Here is a 10,803-nt window from a genome sequence, read left to right as displayed (position 1 = left end):
AATAATAAGCAAATAGTAGCAGTATCCTTAATAAAATCAAAGATGTTAACACATGAAACATATTTCCACATTAGTTCAGGCATGTTACACAGCCCCTTTTGACAGTGACTCGCCCCGCCCTGCAGTCTCCCCCCTTCTTTCTATTTTTTGTTTGTTTGTTTCAACAAATTGCCCAAGGCTGCGAATGCATAGGTGAGTCGTGCGCAAATTTTGGATCTCGTTGAATAGAGAGATTTTGCCGAATTGCCACATAAATTGAAGGAAATGGATTTTGGTTGAGACGACTGAAATGTCATCATGGTGATGAGTGGTTGGGGTGAGGGTGAGCGTTCATTCTTTCCAGAACTAACTGAATGATCTTGAAGATTCCAGAAGGTTCCGAAAACTGCTAGAAGCGGTCAGAAAGCTGGATGTTTATCTTTCGTCAAGGCCGCATCTGGGAGAGGAGCTGCTTCTGTTCTTACAGCAGCTGTATGAAAAGTGTGTTTAGTATGCATTTATCTGGCAAGCTGACAGAGAGGGAAGAGCAGGGCATTGTGGGTCGCAAAAAGCAAAGCTTGGGAAACTCTAAGGAAGAAACTCTTAGTGAGACGAACTCTGTAAATGGGAGCCATTAAGCTTTTATGACCCGGTAGTGAAATATTTCTGTCTGTACTTAATTGCCTCTGTGAGTTACTGCCTTTGTTGTCTGGGTCAAAGCTCTTGAAGCAGTTTGATGTTGCGCATCGCTTTGCTGATTTAGGACTGCTGGCACGGAAAAGCGGCGAACTGAGAAGCTAGTCTGTCTCTACACTCAGAGATTGTAAGGTGGCCTTTGGCAGCCACATAAAAGAAGGGCTGGAGGGTCTCTCCTGAGAAGGAGGCTGCTGAGAATGAGTGGAGGAGGACTGCTGTATCTGCATCGTAAAAGGACACCCGTCCCCCTTCACAGTTCAGGGTCACTCGGATCCACTTTGGCTCCTGTCTTGGAACAAAGTTCTGATACCCACCGCCCCACTTCCCCAAACACCAGATGCCTTCCCCAGGACCAAAAGAGAAAAGACCCTTCCTCTTCACAGACTTTCTGGCCACCCCCACCCCCCATTCCTCCCCTCTTCTCACAACAACTTCCCAGAAATGTCTGCCTGATGTGAAACCCTCACATCCCAGCACATAGGTATATCTGTCAAATCTTTCAGGGTTGTCTGGCAGGGCTTGACGCACTTCTCCATCTCTCACACTCTTTCGATCCTCAGACAGGGTGAGGAGGGGATGTGCTGTGTCTGGATCCAAAGTTATGTTTTCTGTGGGGGCAGAGGAGGAAAGAGAAGAGAAACGACATCAACGGGGAAGCTGACTTTTCCTTAGGCACGTGACAGAAACAGCATCCCCTCTGAAATGAACAGGGACTCCATGGCTCTGTATTCGAGAGAGAGGGATGTTCATCAAGTTCTTAATGATTCTTGAAATATTTGCAGTTCTTTCAAGGGTTCACACATTATCTATATAGAACCTGACCCTGTAAGTTAAGTCAAGCTTAGCATGCCCATTTTTCATATGGGAGGACTGAGGCTGAGAGGCAGTGGCTTGTCTAAGGACACCCCCACCCCCCACAGTTCATGGCAGAAGAGAGTCAAAGCAGGGACTCTCATTCACATCTTAATCTTTTACCTCACATCACATGACAGACCATGCTGGACATGCCAGGTAAAACTGAGAGCAGGAGCTCTCAATTTTCAGTTACATATTTAAAGCATGTTATGCCCCATCTTTCCAGGTAGTTTATAAAAAGAACAATACATAAAAATGTATTTCTGTCCTCTGATTGATACTCCCTGTCTAAAATGTTCTGCTTGGAATTATTGACGTGAGCGGTCAACCAAGAACAAACTTAAATTGGTTTGTTTAGAGTGAAGCAGAAAATTGATAGTTCTATATTTTAAATTGACATCTATTACATTGTTGATATTGTTTCCTTTTGCTATGACTTGTTTTAATGCAACCCCCCCGGGCTCCCAGGATAAAGGGAGAGATACAGTAGAAGTCTCTTTAACTACAGTGGACGCTCGGGTTGCGAACGTGATCCATGTGGGAGGCACATTCGCAACCTGCAGTGTTCGCAACCTGCAGCGCCGCGTCTGTGCACATGGGGGTTGCAATTCGGCGCTTCTGCGCATGCGCAAAGTGTGACTTAGTGGTTCTGCACATGCGCGAGCGCCGAAACCCGGAGTAATCCGTTCTGGTACTTTTGGGTTCGGTGCAGTGTGCAACCCGAAAATGCACAACCTGAAGCATCTGTAACCCAAGGTATGACTGTATTTAAATTACTTTATTAAAGCCAAACCCGGTAACACCTAGGAGGTGCTGTTCCCACCCTCACCTTCAATGCAAAGACGCCATCCTGGCTCCCCACACCAGATAGGCTATATGACTCATCTTTCTCTTCTCTGTTCCTCATATACGTAAAAATCGGCTTAGGAAAGTTACTGTGACGTTAACATATATAAGAGAGTGCTGGAGGGGTAATAGTTAAATAGGTTGCACAGACAGGACCCAGGGGGGTGGAGTCAGTGGGTTTATAAAACCAGTTCTGGGAGGAGTTCGTTGGGAGTTGTTGGTGGGTAGTGGGTGGGTTTTCGTGGGTTGTCTGGTTGGGAAAGGCAGTTGGTAATAGAGAGACAGTTAGGGCTGTGGGTTCTTGAGTGTTGGGAGGTAGAAGAGATAGAGAGAGGAAAATAAGAAAGTAAAGAGCAACAACGTTTGGAATGCTGTAAAAGTTTTGTTTGTGTCTGAAAAACAATACACTCTTCTTTATTAATTGAAAAGCTGACTGAGACTGAAGTGATTTTACCAGGGAGGACCTGGTTGGTGGCAGCGGATTAGTGGTGTACGGGTCAATAGTCCGTGAGACGACCGGGGGCTCCGTACGAACGCCACAGTTGCCAGGTCTCTTGTTATTGTTGTCGCAGAGATTTCTGGCTAAATAGCAAAAAAATAGCTAGAAGGTATCTGGAGGCATGTCCCCCCACCAAGAAAAAAAAAAGTACTAGCTAAAGACGATGTTATCAGGAGTCTGTCAAGAATAAAAATTAATGTTTGAGTGTATAGCAAAGGAGGAGAAAGAGGGAGTGGAGTTTGGGCTCTATTGGCTGAGAACATGTCATGGTCGAGTCAAGTTGAGTGGGATCAATTCCAATCTGTTACCTCCGAGGATGTGGACAGGGTGCTTGGACGAGTGAAACCAACCACCTGTCTCCTGGATCCTTGCCCATCCTGGCTTATAAAAGCTAGCTGGGAAGGACTGGGCGATGGGCTTCGTGGGGTGGTGAATGCTTCCCTCCGTGAGGGAGCCTTCCCAGACCCGCTGAAAGAGGCGGTTATTAAACCGCTTCTTAAAAAACCATCTTTAGATGCGGCCACGATGGCCAACTATCACCCAGTCTCAAATCTTCCATTCTTGGGCAAGGTGATTGAGCGAGCGGTTGCTGAACAACTCCAGGCACGCCTGGAAGAAGCGGACCATTTGGATCCCTTCCAGTCGGGATTCAGGCCTCATCATGGGACTGAAACTGCCTTGGTCACACTGATTGATGATCTCCGGTGGGCTAGGGACAAAGGTGAGAGCTGTTTCATAGTTCTGCTGGATCTCTCAGCAGCGTTTGATACCATCGACCATAACATCCTTCTGGACCGTCTGCATGGGCTGGGAGCTGGAGGCACTGTCATACAGTGGTCTCGCTCCTTCCTCCTGGGCCGTGTTCAGAAAGTGGTGGTGGGGGATGTGTGTTCAGACCCCTGGGCTCTCACCTGTGGGGTGCCTCAGGGTTCTGTCCTCTCCCCCATGCTTTTCAACATTTACATGCAGCTGCTGGGAGAGATCATCAGGAGGTTTGGGCTGGGTGTTCATCAGTATGCGGATGATACCCAGCTCTACCGCTTTTTTAAATCAGAACCAGTGAGGGCGGTGAAGGTCCTGTGTGAGTGTCTGGAGGCGGTTGGAGGATGGATGGCGGCTAACAGATTGAGGTTGAATCCTGACAAGACAGAAGTACTGTTTTTGGGGGACAGGAGGTGGGCAGATGTGGAGGATTCCCTGATCCTGAATGGGGTAACTGTGCCCCTGAAGGACCAGGTGCGCAGCCTGGGAGTCATTTTGGACTCACAGCTGTCCATGGAAGCACAGGTCAAATCTGTGTCCAGGGCAGCTGTTTACCAGCTCCATCTGGTACGTAGGCTGAGACCCTATCTGCCTGCGGACTGTCTCGCCAGAGTGGTGCATGCTCTGGTTATCTCCCGCTTGGACTACTGCAATGCACTCTACGTGGGGCTACCTTTGAAGGTGACTCGGAAACTACAACTAATCCAGAATGCGGCAGCTAGACTGGTGACTGGGGGCGGCCACCGAAACCATATAACACCAGTCTTGAAAGACCTACATTGGCTCCCAGTACGTTTCCGAGCACAATTCAAAGTGTTGGTGCTGACCTTTAAAGCCCTAAACGGCCTCGGTCCAGTATACCTGAAGGAGCATCTCCACCCCCATCATTCTGCCCGGACGCTGAGGTCCAGCGCCGAGGGCCTTCTGGTGGTTCCCTCATTGCGAGAAGCAAAGCTACAGGGAACCAGGCAGAGGGCCTTCTCGGTAGTGGCGCCCGCCCTGTGGAACGCCCTTCCAGCAGATGTCAAAGCGATAAACAACTACCTGACATTCAGAAGACATCTTAAGGCAGCCCTGTTCAGGGAAGTTTTTAACGTGTGATATTTTACTGTATTTTTGGTTTTTATGGAAGCCGCCCAGAGTGGCTGGGGAGGCCCAGCCAGATGGGCGGGGTATAAATAATAATAAATTATTATTATTATTGTTGTTGTTGTTGTTGTTGTTGTTGTTGTCGTCTTGGTCCTGGCTGCCTCTCTCTGATGCCAATCTGTGGACTTGCCTGTTGTGAATGTTTAAGCTCTGTCAATCTATTGATACTGGTAAATAAAAAACTCAAAAAGGATGAAATGTCATAAACCTCCAATGATATCCTTCAAAAGGAAACCTCTGTGAACTTCTCACTGACAAGAAAATTGGGAGAGTAAAACACCTTAAGTACAATTTATCACTTCCTGAAAGTGACAAAAAACTGTAAAGGAGACATGAAAAGTGCAAAGGGGGACTGGACTGGGGTGGGTGATGGACAGAAGATCCACAGTAGCCTGGTCTTTTGAGAAGCAGATTCCATTACTCCTGAAACTGTTCCTCCTTTAAACCCTGACATTTACCTTTTCGCTGCTGAAGTCCAGATCTCAGTGTGTCTGCAAGAGAAAAGAGAACAGAGATTTAGCATCTTGCCACTGTCATAGAATCATAGAATCATAGAATCATAGAATCATAGAGTTGGAAGAGACCACAAGGGCCATCGAGTCCAACCCCCTGCCAAGCAGGAAACACCATCAGAGCATTCCTGACATATGGTTGTCAAGCCTCTGCTTAAAGACCTGTCTTGATAACTCATCTAGTAATGACAATACGAACTCATGAGATTGTACAGTCATACCTTGGAAGTTAAATGGAATCCGTTCCGGAAGTCCATTCAACTTCCAAAACGTTCAGAAACCAAAGCACAGTTTCTCATTGGCTGCAGGAGTCGGGAGTCGATTTGTTTGGGAGCAAAGGCATTTGAGATCCAAGGTACGGCTGTAGTTTAAAGGTAAAGGTAAAGGGACCCCTGACCATTAGGTCCAGTCGTGGCCGACTCTGGGGTTGCGGCGCTCATCTCGCTTTATTGGCCGAGGGAGCCGGGTCATGTGGCCAGCATGACAAAGCCACTTCTGGCGAACCAGAGCAGCGCATGGAAACGCCGTTTACCTTCCCACTGGAGCTGTACCTATTTATCTACTTGCACTTTTGACGTGCTTACAAACTGCTAGGTTGGCAGGAGCGGGGACCAAACAACAGGAGCTCACCCCGTCGCGGGGTGTAGGTGAAGATACTTGGGAAATGGGTGAGATGCGTGAAAGCACCTAAGGCCTGGCTGAGAGATGTGAAGAGGTCAAGTACAACTTTTTACAGACAACTCGCAACTTATGTGAGGGTTGTACTCCATCTGAGATTTGGCATGTTCCCATAAGATCTTGATGGAGCCTCTCAGAGCCCAATAAACAAGGCAGAGGCGAAGCCCAGTAAACGATAATTTCTTGCCCGCTCTCTATTTTATAGCGATCCGCGTAAAGCTGTGATTGCGTAAAGAAAGCAGCATAAGCTCTGAGTCTTCGCATGTGAAAGTATGGCCTCTAGATATTGAAAGAGAATAAATAAACTTCCATTTTTCCTGGCATGGCTAATAATTCATATGACTTGGAGCCTGTCATGAACACTTCTAAACATCCATTAAACAATCCTTTCAGCCCTTCTTTATTACCTCTGAATTTTTCCATGACTCGCTCCAGGAAGGGATTAATATCGCAGAAGTCCCAGATCCTCCACTTCAGGGCAGGAGGAAAAGCCACAGGAGGATCCTCTAAGTTCTCCTTCTCCTGAGACCTGGGAGGAGAAGAACAAAGTCACGCCTCCATTCTTCCAATGCAAGGAGCTTTCTGACAAGGCAGGCGTCTCATCCTGACAATAAAGGCATGATGGATATACGTTTATCCTGGAGACTTGGGAGCAGGTTTTTTCCTATGGCAAAAGGGATCATCTAGAGAGCACCTAACAAGTTGAAGGAAAACTGACACTCACTTGCTTCCAAAATATACTGAAGGAAATATATGAATATGAGACTGAAGGTAAATAATAAATAAATATTTTATTATTTATACCCCGCCCATCCGACTGGGTTGCCCCTGCCACTCTGGGTGGCTTCCAACATATATAAAAACATAGTAAAACATGAAACATTTAAAAACTTCCCTATACAGAGCTGCCGGGATGGCTTTTGTAAATCCAGGAAAGTCCCTGGTTTCTGCTTTCTTGGTTTCTAGTTTCAAGCTTTCCACACCTTGCCCCTCTTATAAAGACGAAGCTGATATATGCAAATATTAAAGAAGCTGCGTTGGAGGCAGTATCGGTTGTATTCAACTAGCTTTTACTCAGACACACTGAAATTAATGAACCTAAGATAGTCTACTCTGAGTAAAGGTTAATTGAATACAGAGCCCTATTGGCTTGTGGGCTTCCGTGAGACCTCTGGTTGGCCAATGCGAGAACAGGAAGCAGAAAGGAAAGGGCCCGTGGTTTGATCTAGTGACAACTTGAAGAAAATATTGGGGGGTGGGCAGGTAAGCTACGCCCCACATAATCAATCACAATATGCAGTACACACACCCCATTTCAACAGAAATGTCAATTATTGGGGGGGCTGGCCCCCTCAAATATTTTATTGGGGTGTCCAAGGGATCTCATCCCCTCAGAGTGGGCTCCTATGTACTGCTTGTTTCTCTTACAACATTATTTTTATGTGGGGAAGGGCTAAGAAATGCTTGCAGTCTGAAGCAGCCCACTCCACTCTCTCACATCAGGATGAGGCCTCACCTGCAGGAGTTCACTCGCTGGTTCCTGAAGCTTCTCCTCTGTCAGGGAACTGCCATCGGAAGGAAGGGAAGTGAAAGGGCTCACACAGGTTGGGAGAGACTCAGCAGCTGAAGAGGGAACCAGTAGGGGGAGAGGAGCTGAGCTGAGGGAAAGGGAGCTGGAGGGATGGCTCAGAGACACTTCCAGCGAAAACAGTGGGGAGGTTTCAGGACCTCCTGTAGGGACACCCACTCCTCGCCGGAAACTGTCACGCAGAGAGTCCAGAAGACGTGTTTCCGTTAAGGAGCTTTTATGTTGGAAGCGATTCCGAAAGCAACCACTGTCGGAATCTGCCAGCGACTGACGGAGCCATGTTTAAGGGGCTCCGTTACAGACAGAGGTTTGCAAACTTGACCAAACTCTGAGGGACTAGGATTTTACACACAAGCAGCTCATCGTCCCATCACATCCTCCATCTCCTGGATGAGGCTGTCAAGAGAGGAGAGTTCCCTGGAGAGTCTGGCCAGCTGCTCCTCCCTTTGGGCTGCAATCTCCTTCTCCACCTCTTCCATCTGGGCCAGAAGAAGCTTCTCTTGTTCTTCCAGAAACTGGTGCATTCGCCTGATCTCAGCCACTAACTTCCCCTTCTCTGCTTTCATTTGCTTCTGCAGCAGCAAAAAGAGAAAGAGGAGGAGAACCGCAGGCCACTATCAGGCATAATGTTGAAGAATGAAGAGGCCAGATACCAGAATTCACTTGGAAGGGCATGTCTGACATTTTAGAGAGATTTAAGACTACAGCACTTTTTCACCTTCAAATAACAGTGATGCTTACAAGCAGGTCTTGGCTTTCCTTTCTTGCATCTGCTTTAAACATCAGAATTTTCTTTCTCTCCTTCCTCACGTTGTCTAGGCATCTGCTGATCTGATCCTGAAAAGAAAAGAAAATCCCAGCTGGCTTGCTTTTTCGAGCGTTTTAGTAATATCAGGCAACTGGAAGATATGCTCAACCGTTCTTGCAATTAGAGTTAATTGGGTGATCTCCCTACTTGTTATTCCTTCCTCTCTGAGGAGCACAGGATCAGCTTGCCCCATTGCTGGATCCAGTTCCACGCTCTCACCTTGAATACTCTCCCCACACTCACAATCATCTTCAAGAGGAGAAAACCGGTTTTTTGTTGGAACTGTAAAAGCAGATTTGTTAAAAAAGTCCTCTATTTTAGATTGTTTGGGAACCGGTGAGAGAGCTACATCCTCTGGGTCCCTGTGGCGTTTACTAGCAGGCATAGCGTCACCGTGGGGAGTAAACAAGGAGAGGTTTCCCCAACCAAAAAAGAGAGAAAAGAATAGAAAGTGCTCAGTTTGTTCAATTTAAGAGCTTCTCTGTGTGGGGAATGCCAGGAGTTTCAGGGACAAAGTATAGAAGGGAGTTGGTGGTTAATAGCTAGCAGCTGGCGGCCTGCCCAAAATGCTTCACAGAACTTGCCCAGGATGTTTCTCATAGCATAGACAAGGAGGTGCTGTTAGACTCTCAGTAAGTTAAAAAGTAGAGAAGTAAAAAAGGAAAAATTACTTCCCTGGGTGGCAGTCAATGCTAATTACAGTCCTGTTATCTGCGGAGCTCCGAAGCCTGCTTGCTAAGCCGTCGCCATCTTGGACCCGCCCCTATCAGGCAACTGAATCATATGCTTGCTCCCTGCCCCACATTCCCGGGTCCTTCCGGAGGTTCCCCTTCATTCCTGCCCCCTGCCTTGCCCCACCTTCCAGTTCTAGGAGCCTTCACTGGGAGCTGCTTCCAGAGGAAGAACTGTGGGGAGTGACTCCAATATGCTGCAGGGGGACATAGAGGGAAATTAATCCCTCGAAAGATGATGAAACGTTTATCAACTAGTGTTTTCAGAAGTTTCACAAGGCTGCACAAAGGCTCCTGACAGAGGGGGTGGGGAGAAGACATTATTTCAAGAGTACCTTGGCATCATTCCTGCCTTGCAGGGGGTTGGACTAGATGACCCTTGGGTCCCTTCCAACTCTATGATCTTGCAAGCCTGGCTTTCCTACAGCTATTCCATCCCCCAAGCAAATCCAGAGCAGAGGCATAGCATGGGCCAGCCTGGGGGGCACCTGTTGTGAGCTGTTGCGTCCTTCGCGCAACGTCTTCCATCTGAAGGACTAACAGGCTGGCACCCTGCCAGCCGCACACAGCTATTGCAAATCTCACAAAGCGGTGCTGGGTTTGCAGTGCACTGGGAGACTTGCACCCCTCAGAGCAAGGCAGCATCAGCCACGTTGGCTGGCCGAGCTCCCCACTGCATGGCTGAGCAGGCGGTGCAATGCCCCCCCCCTAGCCCCAGTTACTGGGGGTCGCTCCACTGGCACAACTTGTCCCCATGGGGTGCGGCATGCCCCGGGCACCAGCAAGGAATGCTACGCCACTGATCTAGAGTGTTTTCCTACCTTGTACTCCAGGGATGCCTCCTCTATAGGAACCGCCTTGTGGCTTTTGTGCTCCTTGGATTTGTCACAAACCAGACAGATGGGGGCTTCATCCTCCTTGCAGAAGAGCTTCAGGGGCTCCTGGTGCTTCTCACAAACTCTCCCCTTTCCTTCTGCCTCCTCTTTTCTGCCCAGAAGGCTGAATTTCTTAGTTATTTCCACAACATTTGCCAGCTGCAGGTTTCGCCTGATGCTGCTTTGCTCCACCCTTTTCCTGCACTGAGGGCAGGAAGCCTCTCCCTCAGATTTCCCCCAATACTGGGTCAGGCAGGATCGGCAGAAGTTGTGCCCGCATTCCGGGATGATCACTGGATCCCTGAAACACTCCAGGCAGATGGAGCAAGTGGCTTCCTCGCAGAGATCCACGACAGGACTCCCAGAAGCAGCCATGGCCACCGCCCCAGGGAGAGTTGGCTTCGTTTTCACTTTTCCGTCTGCAAATGGGTGTGTTTCCTTTCCAGGAAATTCAGACAATGTGTCCAGATCTCTGCTGATATGGAGCTGGGAAGTTAGCTGGAGCAGAGAGCCTCTTTCGTGTAGAGGAAATTAATTTCTTTATTTTAAAAGGAATGCTCGGCAGCTGCTCCTTTAATGAACCATTTCCAGTGAGAGCTGGAGAGAAGTGAGCCTCAGACTACTTTGAAAACCGAGGAATGAATCCTAACTCCATCGTCCCCACAAACTGCTCCATTTCCAGCTCTTAGCCTCGATGTAAAGAGAAGCGTCCAACTCTCCATCATGGTGCTTATTTTTAGTGAGTTTGGACAAAATCGCCAGCCTCACTGATAACACGCAGTCCTTGATCTAACACCATTGTCTCACACCCACCTATAACTGATG

At 48.0% G+C, this 10,803-nt stretch overlaps 1 protein-coding gene across 1 annotated transcript; it reads right to left on the bottom strand.

Moving 5' to 3' along the window:
- Positions 1-23: 23 nt before the first annotated feature.
- Positions 24-10,507, bottom strand: LOC308470151 (E3 ubiquitin-protein ligase TRIM11-like). The gene is made up of 7 exons (XM_080993440.1): positions 9,925-10,507; positions 8,306-8,401; positions 7,939-8,136; positions 7,467-7,525; positions 6,384-6,505; positions 5,245-5,277; positions 24-1,283 (listed from the first exon to the last, which is right to left on the bottom strand). The coding sequence occupies exons 1-7, from the start codon at positions 10,351-10,353 to the stop codon at positions 739-741; spliced, it is 1,482 nt and encodes a 493-aa protein (XP_080849566.1). The 5' UTR covers positions 10,354-10,507; the 3' UTR covers positions 24-738.
- Between the last annotated feature and the right edge of the window lie 296 nt (positions 10,508-10,803).

The sequence above is a fragment of the Podarcis pityusensis genome (assembly GCF_964106645.2).
Source record: "Podarcis pityusensis genome assembly, chromosome: 2".
Lineage (NCBI taxonomy): Eukaryota > Metazoa > Chordata > Lepidosauria > Squamata > Lacertidae > Podarcis > Podarcis pityusensis.
Note: the sequence above shows the minus strand (reverse complement) of the source record. Positions and strands in the feature narration are given on the sequence as shown.